This window comes from Mustela nivalis, assembly GCF_964662115.1.
Source record: "Mustela nivalis genome assembly, chromosome: 15".
Classification (NCBI taxonomy): Eukaryota; Metazoa; Chordata; class Mammalia; order Carnivora; family Mustelidae; genus Mustela; species Mustela nivalis.
The window spans coordinates 78,807,886-78,826,548 of NC_139034.1; the positions used below are offsets into that span (position 1 = coordinate 78,807,886).

The window sequence follows — 18,663 nt, forward strand, 5'->3', positions numbered from 1 at the left end:
GCCTCTGTGTCTCTTGCTTTGTCATCAGCAAACCGCCCTGTGTTCTCAGACACTTTCTCTGAATATTCTGCTGCTTACTTGCCTTCACAGAAACCTGGTGGTGGTTTTTTTCCCATAACACATGCACCTCCGAGATGGGAAGTGAGTTGTTTCCCCTGGTTCCATTCTAGACCCTGTGGCCCTCCGTCTTGTTCTTTGACGTTCATGCTGTATCACTGCCTCCCTCCTTGGCAGCCTCCACGTTCCCTCCCCTGCATTTGAAGGCCGGCAATCAGTTTGTGGGCTCTCTGCCTCAGGACAACCACGAGGGCTTATATTTTCTCTCCAGCATGGACCCCACTCCCGTTTTTCCATTCTTTATCCAGCTTAGATACCCTGGCCAATAATTACAGTAATTCGCTTACACATACTCTTAACTCCCATCATTCCTAGATTTAGAGGAACTCGGCGTCCCAGTTTCTTTATTCCTGCATTGTGCAAATACCTGAGCATCGCTGGACAAAACCACATACCAGAGGCAGATTCAGGTCATTATATGCGCACGAGGTCCCCACTGTGGCTGAGCACACCCAGCACTGGGAGGCAGTTGTGCTGCTGCTTTTCTGATAAGCTCATCCCCCTCCCTTTTCTTCGGGATTATTTCATGACCTCTGTATTCAAACCTTTCACTTTCCTTCCCCAGTTCATACCACTCCTGAGTATCCCGCTTCTCCCCAGGACCCATGGTGGGGACCCAGTCACTAATTTTCATTTTTATTTCCTCTTATTTCTTCTCCAAACTGTAGCTAGACTCATCTTTCAGAAAGACACAGCTGACGATGGCACTCTCCATTTGGAATCCTTTAGAGCTTCTTGTCACTCCTCCTCTCCAACGTGCCATGCTCGCCTTTGTTTTCTGTGCTCTGCACACTGGTTTCATACGAGCTAAGCTCTTTCTTGCCTCTGGGATTTTTATTTCTACACGAGATTTCCTCTGGGATAGCCCCTCTGCACCTTCCCACCGACCCACCACCACCAACCAGTTTCTCTACTCACGCTTCAGATCTTGGCTTAAATATAACCTCGTCCCAAGAGGTCTTCTTTCCTGCTGAGAAGTAAGGAGCAGTCAGAATTAGGAAGAAAGTATACAATTGCTGAAGATTTGTGACCTTTCAGAATATAGTTTTAGCAAATAGATTGTAGGAGTTTGTGGGAGAAATTACTTGATAGGAAAATAGGCACAGAGCACTTGTTCTAGGGCCTGATAGAGAAAAGAAGGAAAGCAGCAGTTTGGTGGTTGGAGGGCATAGTGGGTCATGTAGGTGCCCATCTGTGAAAATAATAGGTGTTCGGTATGTGTGCGAGGCAGAGGGGAAATGCCTGGTGTGTGAGATATCAGCAAAGGAAAGAAGGTTCAGTGATGCCAAAATATCAGAGGATTTATGTCTTGTGGCTTCAGTTTTGGTAAAGAAAAGAAGACGTTGTCTGCCAAGAGTGTGGGTCAGAATTAATGTGATAACTAATTTAACTTTGGTACACTTGCGTCCTGGGTCTGTTTAAACTACAGGCACGAAATCTTTATGTCTGGGTTAGTGTTTCTAAACAGAGATGTTCTATCTTTGGTTTGTTTTTTAAATAGAATTTTATAGTAATTTAAAATATTCTAGTGTTTTCATGTTGCTTAGAACATTTCCACAATATTGTCTGCCTTGAAAGGGGTAAAATATTATTTCTGTCATTTGTCATTTTATTCTTTTTTTTTTTTAAGCAGAGAGGAAGGCAAAGAAAGAGAGGGGGAAGCAGGCTCCCCGCCGAGCAGAGAGCCCGATGCGGGGCTCGATCTCAGGACCCTGAGATCATGACCCGAGCTGAAGGCAGAGGCATTAACCCACTGAGCCACCCAGGCGCCCCTGTCATTTTATTCTTGGTCTATTTTTATCCCCACACTGAATTTGACTTAAATTGTTAGCTCTTATTGCTTGTCAAAGGAAAGATCTTAAAAATCTTCTTCCCCAACAGAGGTGTTTGAGCAAAACCAAGTCCCTTTCAAATATTGGAACTTGCCATGTCAGAAATTAACTAAGTGTATCTTAAATAAAAGGCCTTCACAGCCATGAAACCATAGAATTTGAGCCTAGAAGCCATCTTCAGTGTTGCTCATTCCAGTCCCTCATTTCTCAATAAGCAAGAGTTGATGCAGAGGGATTGTCCACAATACATGATCAAATTGGGTGTTGGAGATGAATTCGATAAATCTGTGACCAGAGAAATTGAAATGAGTATTGGTGTGTTAACCAAAATGAGGAAGGGCAGCTGCTATGTATTGTGTGCCTGTTAGTGAAAGGTATAAAGTGAATCCTGACTTCATGCTGCCATGAGAGAGAAGAATGGGCCCTTACACTGTTCCTCACTTTTGTAGTTTTGAATACATACCGTATGGATACAGAACAAAATTTTAAAAGTATGAATAGATTTGCAGTAAAGGAAAGCCTGCCTTCTATCCCTGTCCTGCAGTCCCTCTGATCCTCATATATTTATCTAGAGGTACTCTATACATTTAAAAAACACAGGGTTTTTTTCCCCCTTAACAAACGATAGCATACTCTGTATGCTCTTCTGTAATTTCTTGGGTATGGTTTCATATCAGTGTATAGAGAGATGCCTCCTTTTTAAAAAAGGGGTGCTAAGTTCTCTTATATGCCACAAGATATGTTGATATGATATATTTTAAGGACATGTTGGCTGGGTATAAAATTGGGGGGCAGTGTTTTCCTTTTTAGTACTTAGACCATATTGCCCTTTAGTCTTATGTATCAGTTTTGCCCTTGAGAAATTAGGCTGACCTGAGGTTTTTTCCTAGCTTGTGCCCGCTTTCTTATTTTTCCCTAAATATCCACATAAAACTGTCTTTCTTCCTAAAGTTCCATAAGCAACAACATTCCACAATTTTGAGGTTTTATTTATTTTCAAAAGTTTTATCCCATCATATCTTTGAACTTTCATTTATTTTTTCTTTATAAGCCTTTTTGAAAAAGTCATTCATATATTCTTGGATCTATTTCTCCCTCCTCCATATCTGTTGTCTTCTCTATAAATTTTTATATTGCTAGTCTTGTCTGTTTTGTTTTATATGGTATCTCCATGTCCTTGTCTGTCTTTGTAGTCTCATTGATTCTATTTTCGGTTGCTTCTTAAGGTGGCTTTTATCTTATAATGTTATTTTTCTCTTTATTTTTTTTCTGAGTTCTACCAGCTTGATTTTCATTTCCTTCTGTTGTTGTATGATCTCTTCTTTGAACCTTTGTTTTTCTTCTTTGAGCTCATTTTTTAAAAGAGGAGTCGTGTTTCCTATGGTTATCTTTGAGACTTTGCAGAATTATTTATCTGAACTCTTCCTGTGTTTCTCCAAGTAGTTCTTCTTGTGTTATAATACTCTTAATTTACCTTTTTCTCTTGATAAAAATATGTTTTACAAATTGTATGTGAAGATCCAGCATTGGTTACTTTCTGATCGTTATGTGCAAGAGGGTCGTTGGCTGTGTATAAGCATGGGCAGCCTATAGCTTTTCCTTGTTAGGCCTGTTAGTCTAATACCCTTTCATCAAATCTGTTATTTCCATTGTCTTGGATTTCACTTTCCATTAGGTTCTGGCATGGAAAAGATAGGGTGGTGCTTTATGTCACGTTCTCAGTGCTGTAGTAATGAAATGCCACTTCCACTCCACACCTGCTGCTTCATCCCCCCCCCCCACCACCACCACCAAGGCTGAAGAATTAGGTGTAGACAATACACATGGCATAGTAACAAGAATTCTTCAGGTCAGTCTGCTCCGATCTTTCCTAAGGTATTAAAATGTTCAAATTCCCTGCCTCTCCTAATGGCCTATACTTACATCTAGATTTCACTCATCTCGTGAAAGCATCAGTAGTATCATTGTATCTTCTGTCCTGAATTATGTTTCTTGGTGAAGTCTGTTTACGTCTTGAGGCCTGAGAAAACACATGATGGTTTACAGCATGTTCATTTCTCGCATTTAAAATTCAAAGATATGCTTCAGAGATCCTGATTTGGAGCTCTGAATACTTCCTTGCTTCAGTTATATAGTGATGTCACAAAATTATGTTCATTACTTCCCAGGTGTGAAGGGAGATATGTCTGTCTGTCATGTAATCTTCCTCAGAAGCCTTCTGCCTTGAGTAAGGGGTGAGGGGAAGGAAACACTTTAGTTTTTTGGTTTTTGATTTTTAAGAATTTAAAAAAATATATTTTATTTTATTAATTAATTTATTTATTTGACAAAGAGAGCAAGAGAACACAAGCAAGGGGAGCAGTAGCGGGAGAGGGAGAAGCAGATGCCCTACAGGGCAGGGAGCCCAATGTGGGGCTCGATCCCAGGACCCTGGCATCATGACCTGAACTGAAGGCCAATGCTTAATTATCTGAGCCACCCAGGCACCTCAGCACTTTGGTTTCAGCAGTGTCTTTCAGATACCATGGTGTTTTGGGTTTCTTTCCCTTACTCTAGCTACCCCCGTGGTGTGGAGTTTGGGTGCAGGTAAAAGGGGTCTTTACGTATATGGTTGGACTCACCTCATAAATGTAGAGGTGGGGAGGGAACTCAGACCCGCAGTGTCTTTTCAAGGCTGTAAGGACCTGGACCCATGACTGTCAGATGCTCTTTTGTCCTCTTTGTCATGGAAGAGGCCTTTGCCACCCATAGTCCTGCTTGCTCTTTGCCTGGAGACATACAGTTCCCCTGTACTACTATGTTTTCTTTATCCTGACCCAGACTTTGTCGTTTCACTAAGCTAGGTAAAAACTCTGGCTCCTAACATGATGTGTTTGTGTCATCCTTCCAGCTTCTTCCTCCATCCGTGCTACACTTTTGACCACACACCGTGCCAGGAATGCCATGACCCCAAGCCTACAGTCCCTCCTAGATGATGTTCAAGTAGATGATGAAGAAGTAGACCTTCAGCTTAGATATTTTTAGGGTACCTGATACCCGTCAGGATGTTTTCACATCTCTCTCTCTGTTTCTACTCCCCTACGTGTTCCCAGGGGTCCATATGAAAGGAAATTGGGGGGGGGTCTCTGATCCCTGGTCTCTGATACTTTCATCTTCCCTCTGTGTCTTTCCTTCATGTAATCGATAGGACTTGAAAAGGACTTTTCCCCCCCCATGTTTCTGTCCAGAAGGAAATTTCCTTCTGTCTTTCTTCCCAAATTAGCATTCACATCCACTCATCCAATAGCCGAGGATGTGGGGAGAGAAATTAATTTATTAGTAAGGGAAGATAAAGTTAGTTTCAAAATACCATTTTCAGTTTGGGAAAAGGCAGACTTTCCTCCTTCTGTTTTTGTCTTTAAAATCATTTTATTTTATTAAAGATTTATGTATTTGAAAGAGAGCAAGCAGAAAGGAGGGGCTGAGGCAGAGGGAGAGGGAGAGAGAGAGTCTTAAGCAGATTCACTGCTGAGTGCACAGCCTGCTGTGGGGCTTCATCTCAAGGCCCTGAGATCATGACCTAAGCCAAAATCAAGTCAGATGCTTAGCTGACTGCACCACCCTCTTTTTGTTTTTAAAAGTCAGATTTATTGAGGTATAAATTAATAAAACATTTACTATTTAATTGTATGTTTTGATTGAGTTTTGATAAATCTGTATAGTCCTATAATCACCACCAGAAATAAGATTTAGGATATATCCATCACCCCATAGAGTTCCCTCATGCCCTGTCCTAGTCAGGCATATCCTCATATCCGAAGTCGCTAGGAACTGCCAGCCTGATTTCTGCCTTTTCCAAAATGTTCTGTAAGTGGAATCATACTCATGTTCTATATGTCCTTTTGTGTGTCCGCCTTCTTTCACTTAACATAATGCTTTTGAGATGCTTATTGCTCCCTTTTTGTTGTGTGGATATACCATATTTGTCCATTATAATTGGTTCATTTGACTTTTGGGTTTTTTCCAGTTTGAGATGAATGTAAACTTTCTGTGTGTATATATTCTGCTGTTGTAAACAACCTTCTGTCAACATTCGTGAGCACTCTGTATTTGTACATATGTCTTCACTTTTCCGGGGTTTTCTAGAGCAGGTCTGCTATTTGGCATTCCTACCCACGATGTGTAAAGGTTTCAATTGCTCCACATGTTTGTTTGCCCTTAGTGTTGTTACTCCTTTTCATTTTAGCCATTCTAGTGGGGGGGGGGGTAGTGCTATTTCATTATAATTTTGTTTTTTTCCTAATGATCAATCAGTGATGTGCTTGTCCCTCATCTCTCTTCCTTGACAAAATATCTGGTCAAATTTTTCGCCCATTTTTAAAGAAATTCAGTTGGCTTTCTTATTGACTTACAAAGGAGAATTGTTTATAGATTTTAGATTCAAGTCCTTTACCAGATACGTGTTTTGCAAATATTTTCTCCTACCCTGTGTTTCAACTTCCCATTTCATAACTATGTCTAAATTGTAACTTTGATGAAGTCTAATTCATCTATTTTTTTCTTGTAGGATTTGTATCTCTTATGTCCTAAGAAATCTTTGCCTCTTCTTTTAAAAAAAAAAAAAAAAAAAAGATTTTATCTATTTGACAGACATAGATCACAAGTAGGCAGAGAGGCAGGCAGAGAGAGAGGAGAAAGCAGTCTCCCTGCTGAACAGAGAGCCCGACACAGAGCCTGAAGGCAGCGGCTTTAACCCACTGAGCCACCCAGCGCCGCTCTTTGCCTCTTCTGATTCATGAACATGATGTATATGTATTTATCTAGTTTTTAGGTCTTTAATTTCTCATGAAATAGTGCTTCTGATTTTTTAAAAAAATGAAACTGTCATCTGTCACTTGTTTTTTAACAGCTTTATTGAGATATAATTCACCCACCCATACTATTTATTCATTTAAATTGTACAATTCAGTGGCAGGTAGTAAATTCCCGGAGCCGAGCAACCATCACCACGGTCGCTTTTAGAACATTTTCATCGTGCCAAGTAGAAAGCCTGCCCGCCACAGCTGCCACCCTTCAGTCCGTCCATCCATCCCCATACCCGCAGCCCAAGGCAACCACTTACCTGTTTTCTCTTGGTACGGATTTTTCTCTTCTGAGCATTTCATTATAAACGGAACTACATAATGTGTGGTCTCCTGTGACTGGCTTTTTAGTCAGCATTTTTTCAAGCTTCAGCCACATAAGTAGCATGTACCAGCATGCATCCTTTTTATTACCAACTGATAGTTTGTTACATGGGTGTGTCGCATTTTATTTCCATGTTCATAAAAATTCTTTTCTTAGGCTGTAGTAAATTGGTTTCTCTTCTACAGGATTTGAGTGAATTCGTTTGTTTTTCCTCAGTTCCCCCTGATAAGCCCTAAAGATGACAATTACAGTTTCATTTTGTCACCCTGGGGCGCCTGGGTGGCTCAGTGGGTTAAAGTCTCTGCCTTCGGCTCAGGTCATGATCTCAGAGTCCTGGGATCAAGCCCCGCATCGGGCTCTCTGCTCAGCGGGGAGCCTGCTTCCTCCTCTCTCTCTGCCTGCCTCTCCACCTACTTGTGATCTCTCTCTGTCAAATAAATGAATCAAATATTTTAAAAAATACAATTAATATCAAATACAAATTTTAAGTGCTTATTGTTAAAAATCTTTCCATGTAGCCTTTAAATTTCCTTTTTAAAAAAATAAAACTTTTATAATTCTAACCTTTTAAATTTAGAAGCTATGTCAAAGCAAATATTTTTCTGTTTTAAAAGGTATTTTTAGCACTTAATATTTGTAAAACTCTTATCTATTGGGAGCTTCTTTTGGAAATCTTTCATTACATGAGGAGCTACTTAATTTGCTAAATAGATAATTTTAAAATGTATATTTTGATGCTTCTCATATCTTTATCATCTAGTGTTTTAATAGTAAATAATTTATGAGATAGTATGATTATCCAACCTTATTTTTAAAATTCATTTAAGGATGGTGGAACCATTAGGGACAGGAGAAGGGAGAAAATATTTAGGACCTACGTGACAGGAATATCGGTAGACCTTTCATATTCTAACTTTTTTAATCTTACAGCACCCTTCAGATAGCTATTTTTACTCTATTTTAGTTTGGTAACTAAGGTTCAGAGAGGGTAAATGCTCCAGTTTAGTAAGCAGCTCTGAGTAAAACAGCAATGTTAGGTGAGACCCAAGCCATTCCTTCTTCCTACTTACTGAGCTGTGCCCTCTGGACAGAGAGGCCACTGAACACGGAAGCACAAGTGAGTGCATCACTTCTATCCCACTGGTATTTCGTGACGTGGCCAGCAGCACATCCTAGCTTCTAGACTGTATGACTGCACCATTGCCGGACATCTATGTATGTAAAGTCCATTAGATGTTGATGGGCACACTTGTTCTTCTAAACGGTAACATCTGTGTGCCTCTTAGTAAGTATTAAGAGAGAGTAAAGGAATCATTAGGGATCATGTGTCTTGAATTTGCTGCTGCTTTATTTTGAACCTTCGGCAAACTCACATATCCCTTTGTTAGGTTTTTACCATAGAGTTAAAATGATACTGATATTTTCTCTTAGTTCTTATATGTAAGAGTTGGGGAATCAGTGAATGAAAAGGAAGCAGTAACTAACAATATTTTTTATTTTAATTTAGCTTTGCTTTTTTTTCTTTCAGTTACTTTTATATTATTTATTTGGAAATTAGAATTTTTCTCTTAACAGTGTCTGTTTTAAAATATTATGGGGTTTTTTTTAGCATTGTCATAAGTTGATGGAATTAGTCATTCGTGAGCGACAAAAATGCGACAGAACTTTTGCAAAGTTCAAATGGACTTTTAATATTCAACACCAAAGAATTTTGCCTAATTAAAGCTTCTGTTTAATGAAGATCACAATGTATAGTCCTTCATTAAAATGAACACAGAAAAAGTTCTTTCTTGGTCCTTGGAGAGGATATTATATGCAAGCCCTGATGTGTGGGTTGCAAAATGTCACTGGAATTTATATGCATTACTTGTCTAATTGCAGTAAATGTAGCATGTCCAGATAGGTTTAGAGTTAGAAGGCTGTTTGTTACTTACTGGAAAGCGCTTGAAACCTCAGTACCCGAAGGCAGCTGTGCCCAGGTCCTTCCCCTCTCCCCAGAGATGGCTAAGGAGACTCCTGTTGGACCCTGTCTTTCATGGCGGGAGCAGTAAACATGACAGGTTGTTTGGGAGCCATCTGTTTAGAATGGCTGCTGCTTTGTATGCGGCAGTGAACTTGAGATCAGTTTTCTGTCTTTCTTCCTGGTAACAGTCTTATTTGGTGTCACAACAGGTGGAAGTTGATGGGTCGAAACTAAATGTGACCGGCACGTGGAACCTGGCTTCACCCTTATTGTCTGTCAACGTCGATGGCACTCAGAGGACGATACAGGTAAACGTTCTGACGGTTTACTTCGAGGGGTCCTGCAAGTCCAGAATCCTTACCAGCAGCTGCCTTTAGGTTAATTCTGACAGTTAGAGTAGAGAAGCTGCATATTATGCATCTCCGACATTTATGATGGAAAACAGTTTTTCTTTCTTTGGAGGATCTTGAGGCAAGTCTTCAGAGGAATCAATATTTTCTTTTTCCCAGCATCTGGGAAGGCTAGGGAATTAATACTTACTATATACTTTGTTGTAAATGAAGCACCCTGTGCACTTTTCCAAAAATATTAGCAGATAGCCATTTTTGTTGTCATTGTGGGTTTTTAGTTATAAAATATGATTTGTTACCTTCCTTTTCATGTGATTGAGATCGTATAGAGCTGGATCAGTAGAAATGTGAGCTGTGTATTGATTTGTCAGAACATATTGATGCCTTTTAAAAATTGAGTAATCTCAATTTATTAACCTTTATTTTCCCTCCAAAGTAAGATTTCTTGCATCGAGGAAATAACTTGAAATCCAGAATTGATTGAATGTTCTTTGTCATCAGTGACCTCCATTTTAAAGGAGCTATGAAAAGAGATTCTGCCAAAGTTTCTTCAGCTGACCTCATAGTTGAATTTTAGAGTACCAGGGAAAACAAAACAAAACAAAACAAAGAACACTGTGTAACATGTAACACTGTGATCACATGCAAATAAAAATCACACCCCCCCATAGGATTAAATAATGCTCATTCTTTCTGTTGTTGTTGTTTTTTTAACAAAAATATTTTTATGTTGTCCTAACTTGATTTTGCACAGGTAACTGGTTTTTAGAACCCAGAGACATCGAGAGACTCACATATAAATACTTCTGTACGTCAGATTCATATATATACCTCTGTTAGAGAGGGAGGTATTCCAGAAACCTCCAGTAAATATTTGATGACTAAACTAATTTCTAAGCCAGGCTTAATTGGCATATTATCTTTATGGGTCTAAGAAATACGGAATTCTCAGTAACGAGCTATAAATTTTGACTTCGGTTTTGTAACTTGGCCCAGTATATTTTTTCTCTCTCATATTTTCTTTCATATTCTAAAGATGAGTTTGAACACTTTGAGACCCTTGGAAAAAATACCATTGCATAATTTCACATTATGTAGATCCATTTATTTTGTCTTCAGAAAACCTGGGTTTGTCATACTTGTTTACGTTCAGTCGAATATGCTCTGCACTGAACATGCTGTGGCCAGACATGCGTGTTCCAGTCAGGGGACACAGTATGATGATCTAGCAGTGAGCAGAGAGCTAGGAAGTCCTGCTGTCCAAATTGGTGTATCATGATATTTTCAGTTTCCTTCTCAGTGAGTGCAGGTAGGTAACTTGATAGCACTTTTACATGGAGAGTTAGTTCTAGCTATGTTAACACTGGATATGTTCTTAGAATAATTCCCAGAAATATTTTCCCTATCATTGGGAGAGTGTTCAATAAATCCCTTCTCATTCTTTCTGAGTTCTTTGCTTTTAAAAAAGGCATTACTCTGAACTCAGTGACCCCTCAAGGCAAGACCACCCCCCCAACTCTTTGGAAAGGTCATTGCTTCCAGTTAAGTACTATTTCATTGGAAGGAAATAAACTCAGAAAGGTATAAATGGTATGCCGGATACAAACCAAACAAACTCATTTACCTTAAAAAAAAAAAAAGTGAGGAAACTTTCTGAGGAAAGTTCTTCCTTCCTAATGTTCACTTGCTATGAGCATTAGCATTTATTCACTTGTTAGGAACATTAGTTGACTTTTTTAATCTCCAAAACATAATGTGGTCCCCATGAAATTAGTAACATAATGAGAATATATACTGCACGGTACTTACTGTGTATCGGGAGCGGTTCTGAGCACGGTACAGTTACATTCATTTCATCTTCACGGCAACTGTGTGAAGTAGGTACTATTATTGGCACTTTCGTAAATGAGGCCCTTGAGGCTCAGAGAAGGTACGTGACTTGCTCAAGGTCACATGGCTGGTAGCAGGTAGAGCCGGGATTTAAGTCCGAGCAGACTCGCTGTGGGACCGATCCCAGTGAAGTGTCCCGCTCTGCTGAGGCAGTCTAAGCAGCTGTTCTGTGATTACCTTCCTAGGAGGAGGCTGAGCAGAAATTCGAACCTTGGCAGGGTGACCCCAGAGTGTGGGCTTGTAACCGCTGTGCTATATAGTACTTCTTGGGTTTCTCTATCAGAGTTCTTCAAATAATAATTTACCTTTCATTCATGGTTTAAACCAGTGATGCTCAAACTTTGGTGTGCTTTAGAATTACCCAGAAGGCTTGATAAAGTTCAGATGGCCGGGCCCATCTGAGTTTGCTCAGTTCAGTTGTTCTGGGCTTGGTGTGCATTTCTAGTAAGTTCCCAGGTAATGCTCCTGCTGCTGGGCCAGGGCAAGCTGTCTGAGAACCACCGCTTCCGGCCTTTGCAGTCGGAGATCAAGCTGGGTGTCCTGAGCAAAAAAGTGAAGTAGGTAGGAGCCAAGTCATTTGAAGCCTTGCTGGTGACACAGTGTGGCCTCCGCTTTATCCTTGGCCGGTGGATCCATGGACAAGTGTTCCCGAAGGAAGTGATGGTCTGGAGAGCGTCGGAGTTTAGGAGGAGCTCGGTTCAAGTTGCATCGTGGAGAGAGAATGGAAGGAAAGTGAGATTGAACATGGGGAGAGAAGTTAGGGCCTGTTCCAGAAACAGAGGAGGGGAATCATCTTCTCTCCGAATGTCTTCCGTCCGGACAAGAGCATTTGTGGTGAAGGGATTTGAAAAGACAGGAGAATGAATGGTGGCTTCAAAGTGTTCTTTGTAGCTGTCTCTTCCGCTTGCCGTGAGCCCGGGCAGATCTTCAGGGTTTGTGCCCGGCTCCCTTTTCTCGGCGCTGATTTCCTGGGCTGAGTTGCCCAAGCCTTTCAGCTCAGTACCTCCAAACAAATAGCTATGAAAATGCTACTGTGTGTTTCAAAGAAGAACTACGGGGTGGACGTGACCACAAGTGTTTTCCAGATGATTTTATAGTAATAATGACTAGGTTTTTTCCTCCTGAATTTTTGTGCTTACTTTTAAACTTTTCCTTACTAAATATTTTATGTACACAAATATATATTAATTTGTATAAAAGCTAAAGAACACAACAAAAACCCGAATATTTACCATCCGGATTAAACAAGGAAACATTCCCAGTACTACCGCCTTTCCTCTGTGCTCTTTTTTAATTACATCCTTCCTCCTGCCCCCTAGAGGTAACTACCATCTCAATTTTTAAATTGCACTTTAAATACATTTTAAGTGCATCTCTCCCTTCCTCTTCTGTAGGAATGTTACATATCCATACTGTAAACAGTATGTTGTCAGCTTCTGAGTGTACATCGTTGGCACCGTACTCTCTCTCTGCTTCTGTGAGTTGCTCATGTTTGTGAGGTTGGTCATTGGATGCATGTAGCTTTCTTTATTTCCATGCTATATGTTATTAAGTCATGTTAATATACCACAATTTATTCTTTCTCTCCTCGGTAGATGTTGTGTTACTTACTTTGTTTTCAGAACAAACACTGCTTCTATGAATGTTTCTCTTTGTGTTTCTTCTTGAAGAGTTTCTTCAAGGAATATGCAAATAGAACAGCTGGTTGCAGGGACTATATTCTTAATCCTGCCCAGTAATGCTGAAGGGTTTTTCCTCTGTGGTTGTACCAATATATGTGTCTACCAATAGCGCTGCTATCAAGAATATGAATAATAAGAAAACCTAATTGTATACCTACTGTGTCAGGCACTGACTTTTCTATACAATTCATCTGTATCAAAGTATTTAATACTCACACCAATCCAGTGTACTAGTGTTATCCTGCATTTTGCAGTTGGGGAAACTGAGGCCTTAAAAATACTAAATTACTCACCCAGAGCATTCTGCTAATAAATAGAAGAGCCAGGATCTGGACCCTGGAACAATTTAACAATTTGGCTTCACATCCTAGGTAACTCTTGGTATCTAGACTATTTAAGTTTTTCCTGACTGGTGGGTTTAAGTGGTATCTCTTTGTGATCTTACATATATTGGTTAGTAATGACAATGAGCATTTTAAAAATATATTTATTGACACTCCTGTTTTCTCTTCTGCAAACTACTTGTTCATGGCTGTTGCCCATTTTTATTTATTGGAGTATTTCTTTTTCTTATTGATTCATAAAAGTTCATATTTTTGTGAATCCTGATCCTCTGTTAGTGGCTCGTGTAGTAAATCTATGTTTAATATTCTAGGAACCACTATACTTTTTCCACAGTGGCTGCACCATTTTATAGTCCTACCAGCATTGTGCAAGGATTACAATTTCTGCACATATTCACCAATGCTCCCCCCCCCCGTGGTTTTGTTCTAGTATAACAATACTAATGGGTATGAAGTGGTATCTTATTGTAGAATAAGATTCATTTAGATAATTATTGAGAAAACATTCTGAGTACTTCCTAATAATTGGCCTTCCTTTATCTTTTTTTTTTTTTTCTTAACCAGGTAACCACTTTACTGCACAAATGGAACTTTTCTAGTGCAAGTAGAAGAAACTTTTTAAAAATTTTATTTATAACTCTTCTTTCAAACCCATTTTCTCAGCTTATTCTTTCATCCCCTGCATAAAATCATAAACAGTTCTGTCATATAGTTACTACAAGGGGATATGCAATCAGTTTTCTACTTGGGATAAGGTGTGTTTATTTTTTTATTTATTTGAGAGAGAGTGGGAGAGATAGAGTGCACAGAGGAAGAGGCAGAGGGAGAAAGAGACTCCCTGCAGAGCAGAGAGCCTGATGTGGGGCTCCATCCCAGGATCCTGAGATCATGACCTACCCAAAGGCAGATGTTTAAAGGACTGAGCCACCCAGGCACTCCAGGAGGGGGTGTGTTTGAAAATCAAGTTCACTGTAATGTCAAAACTGATATAACCTCTCTTCCCGTCCTCAGTTCCTCCTCAAGACAGAAATTTTTTGGGAAAGATGAGAGTATTGTTGGTTTCTTCTCTCTTGCTTTATGTCCTCTCTCACTTCTTACTTGCCATCTGGGCTTTCTCCAAAGTTGCAGTTTGGGGTAAGGAGGGGAGGAACATGGTAGGAAGAACTTGAGTGACCTGGGCTAATGTAACCTGTCATTCATTATTCTGGGGGCATGGCAAACATCTAAAGTTGGCTGTTGTCTTCAAGGATGCTTTTTGTGGCTTTGGGAGAATTTCTCACCTATAGAAGCCTTAAAGCCTATTCTGTTTTTTCCAGTTGACTTTGTCCCCCTGATTCTCTTCCCTCCAGATTTTCCTGTTGAGCAGGGTCTCTCATAATGACCCAGGCTGGGCCTCGTCTGCACAGTCCACATTGGGACACAAGAAATAATCATCCGTGCATGCCTCATCATACTCTTCTCTCTTTTTGTCACCAAAACAATTGTTAGCCCTATGGACATGTCCCTCAAAATCCAGGAGATGCATGGAAAACCAAATGATTCTCTTAAAATGCCTTTCACTTAAAAGTGTTCAACCTTGAGTTCTTAGCGTAATAATTCAGCCTCCACTGATTAATTTTTAATTTCTTTCATATGCTTTTGAAGTGGGAGATGGGCAGTTGTTGGTTTTGTAGTTCTTAGCATGTTCTGTTAGGTAGCTAGTCTAGCTTCTTACTTAAGAAAATATGAGTACTTAGCACCTGTTTAGTTTTATTACTGAATCCCTGTGGCTACATGAAAAGTAGCAGTTAGCGTCTTTCTCTGACTAGATGATAAAATAGTTGGGTAGAAAGCAAAGCTTTGCTTTAGGACTTAGCTCCCTGTTCATCCAATCAAATTCAGTCGTATCACATTATTTACTTTCCTGGTTTTCACTGGTAAACCTCATGAGCTTGATATTATCCCTGCCTGCTTGCCTGCCTGCCTGCCTTTCTCTTTCTTTCAGTTATGTTTATTTATTTGCCCGAGAGGGAACACAAGCAGGGGAACAGGGAGAGGGAGAAACCGGCTTCTGCTGAGCAAACAGTCTGATGCAGGGCTCGATCCCAGGACGCTGGGATCATGACCTGAGCCAAAGGCAGACGCTTAACAAATGAGCCACCAAGATGCCCCTATCCATTAATTTCTTTAAAAAATAAACTGTAATTTGGTGTGTACCATCATTTGGATAATGAATGTCATAGGTTACTTACTTCCTTTAATTGATCAAAGTTTTCAGTTTCGATTAACCCTTCAGTTAGCACTACCCTGCTGACTTCCTGGCCCATGGAAAGGCTCAGCAACCAAATGGATGAGTGGATGGATAGTCATCTTGCATTTTGTAATTTCAGAAATAAATCTGCCTTGGGCGCCTGGGTGGATTTGTCGGTTGAGGATCCGACTCTTGGTTTCAGCTCAGATGGTGACCCAGGGTTGTGGGATCGAGCCCTGTATCAGGCTCCGCGCAGTGTGGAGTCAGCTTCTGCTCCCCACTCCACCGTGTGCTCCCTCCCTCGCTCGCTCTCCAATAAATGAATAAATAAAATCAACAACAACAAAACAAATCTGCCTCTTCTGTACTTTCAAGATTTAGATTTTATTTCTCTAAGACTGCATTGAATTAGACTTTGTTCATATGATAGCTTCTTAGCTGTTTTATCAATTCTCTTTAATTCCCAACTTTCTGATAGTTGCAGAATCTGTTCTCTATTAGAGAACATTGCAGCTTGATCTCTTTGGATACAGAACCACCGTAGTTCTTGCGAGAGCAAAGACCACTCCCAAAAGTATTGTGCTCACCAAGCACATTTCTTTCCAGTCAAGGAAATAACCTAATTTTCCTACACTGTTTAAGGCCAATAGTACCACCTATTGAAAAAGGTTCAGTTCAGACTGTTCCTGATTTCCTTTCTCTCAGAGTTTTGTGCACCCATTGCTTGAGCTCTCTCTTCCCCAGCATCACTAATAACTCATCATTCAGCTAAGTCTACTGCACAACCTCTTACTTCAACTTACCCACATGGTTGCTTTAAGTCTTTTTCTTTTCTGATGTCTAGAAAGTCATATTCACGGACAAAAATTCTAATCATTGTTGGTAACTTTAAGTGTAGAGCTAGTGATCCGTGTATCTGAAAGGAGGAGGACCCTGTATTTTGAAATGAAGTGATTTATACTAAAGAATGAGCACACAAACATCAAAAACTCTTGAAGATACTTCTAGGTCCTCCAGAATTTTTATAAGCTTTTAATCTATTTCTTCATATAATAACTAAGCCAAGTTTTCCTCAGATAGTCAAGGAAAATAAAATGAGAGTATTTCATATTTCCTTTTTTTTTGTTTGTTTTTTTGGGCATATACCATTATTTTTCTATTATTTCCATTGCAAATGGAGAGTCCATCAGTAATGATGTTTATAAAATAGGTCTTAGGGGTATAATCTGAAAACCTACAATCATTTCTCATTTCTATTGTGGGAAGGTATAATCTCATTTTCAAATTACCAGTTTAAAAAGTTACAGACTAGAGCAGCACTATCCAGTAGAAATCTAATGAACCATATATACGCAATTTTAAGTTTCTTAGTAGCCACCCTAAGAAAGTAAAAACAAGTGAGATTAATTTCACTAATCCATTTTGTTTAACTCAGTGTATTTAAAATGTTAGCATTTCAAGATGAAATAACACAAAAAATTATTAATGTGATACCAGAAACCACACACTTCCCTGGCGTGCATATATACCCGTAACAGCTTAGAAGCAACAGAACTATGAATGTGAAATGCAGTCATACCAGAACAAGGAAATTGTGTGTAAAGAAAATTATATTCCACAGAGTCTATGTTTAAATTACTTAATATTTTTAAAAGATTTTATTTATTTATTTGAGAGAGGGAGCATGAGAGAGAGAGCACGCGCGCCAGCGAGCATGAGTGGGGGAGGGTCAGAGGGAAAAGCAGACTCTCCGCCCAGCAGGGAGCCCCGTGCCAGACTCCACCCCCATCCCCAGACTCCAGGACCAGGACCTGAGCCAAAGACTGTCACTTAACCAACTGAGCCACCCAGGCGCCCTAAATTACTTAATATTAAATAAAATGGAAAATTTAATTTCTCAGTCGTTGTAGTCACATTCCAGGTCCTCAGTGGACACAGGTGGCTAGTGGGTCGCTTACAAAAGAAACCTGTCGTAAATAAGAGAGTGCTCCTAGAAGAAAAACATACTGGTTTTTTTGTGCTCCCCTATGTGTCAACCAGTTTTGGCTTTTATCATTTAAAATTAGGAGTGGATGAATTAAATTCATTTTTAAGCAGAAGATGAATTTATCCTCTAGTTGACGAACTTTCACATTTTATTTTAGAATTGTAACAAAACTTAGGACTACTTGTAATACGTGCAATGATTCCCTGCTTACAGCATATAATGAAGGGTTGAAACAAAAGATTTGCCATGTTTTGTAGGTGTAGAGCTCGCTGTATTGTCTCCACACACCCTAACACCTCTGTAGCTTGGAACAGGCTGCTCAAATATAATTTTATATTATTTTATTTTTTTTTAATTTCTGTGACTATACTCTATTCCTATGCAGCATTCCTTTTGACCTTGAAAGAGGCCCTTCAGTTTTACTCTGAACAATTCAAATAGTTCTTCCATTTCTTATGGTGTAATTTGTCTGCTGGGATTTAATGTGTTGCTTCTTGCCAGCATTTTACATACTAGATTTTCATTTCGCGTGGTCACGTTGTTTGAACATTTGCAGGCAGAGCTGCCGCCTGCTATTGGCCTGTTTCTTTGTGTGGCATGATTTCTTCTATCCACCTGCTCACAGCAGGTTGTCTACAGGCCTGAAGAGTAGCTAAATACTTTTGAAAATATCTTGCGATCCTGCTAAGGTTTAACAGTCTCTGCGTTTGTGTGATGTGAAGCTATTCATGATGTACCTTTGAAGGCTTTTCTTCTTTTTATTTCTCATATTCTTTCTTAAATATTTTCAAGAGAAGATAAATTTATGATAAATAACAGTGCAAAGCTGACTGCAGCACTGGTGCGTTCTACGATGAATAGGTTATTGATACTCAGCTAAGTGGAACTAATTTTCTATGTTAAAGCAGACACATTGGGAATAGTGTCACGGGAATGTCATGTTATTTACCGCAGAATGCCAGATTAAATGGATTATTTGTGCACTGATTGCGATGTTAAATAGATTACATAACATGATAACTTAAAATGCTCAGTGGGCCCGTGTGATATAGGATATTATATATAAGCACATGAATATGGTAGAGCTGTAGTTGTGTTTGCA

General features: G+C 39.6%; 1 protein-coding gene across 2 annotated transcripts in view; it reads left to right on the plus strand.

Annotated features, from left to right (window-relative positions):
* PCCA (propionyl-CoA carboxylase subunit alpha) overlaps window positions 1-18,663 on the plus strand; it is a 403,241-nt gene that overhangs the window by 297,676 nt on the left and 86,902 nt on the right. For both annotated transcript variants that reach the window (XM_082700821.1, XM_082700820.1), the window contains exon 20: window positions 9,288-9,386. In XM_082700821.1, coding sequence (XP_082556947.1) covers window positions 9,288-9,386 — 99 coding nt within the window. The remainder of the gene's footprint in view (window positions 1-9,287; window positions 9,387-18,663) is intronic.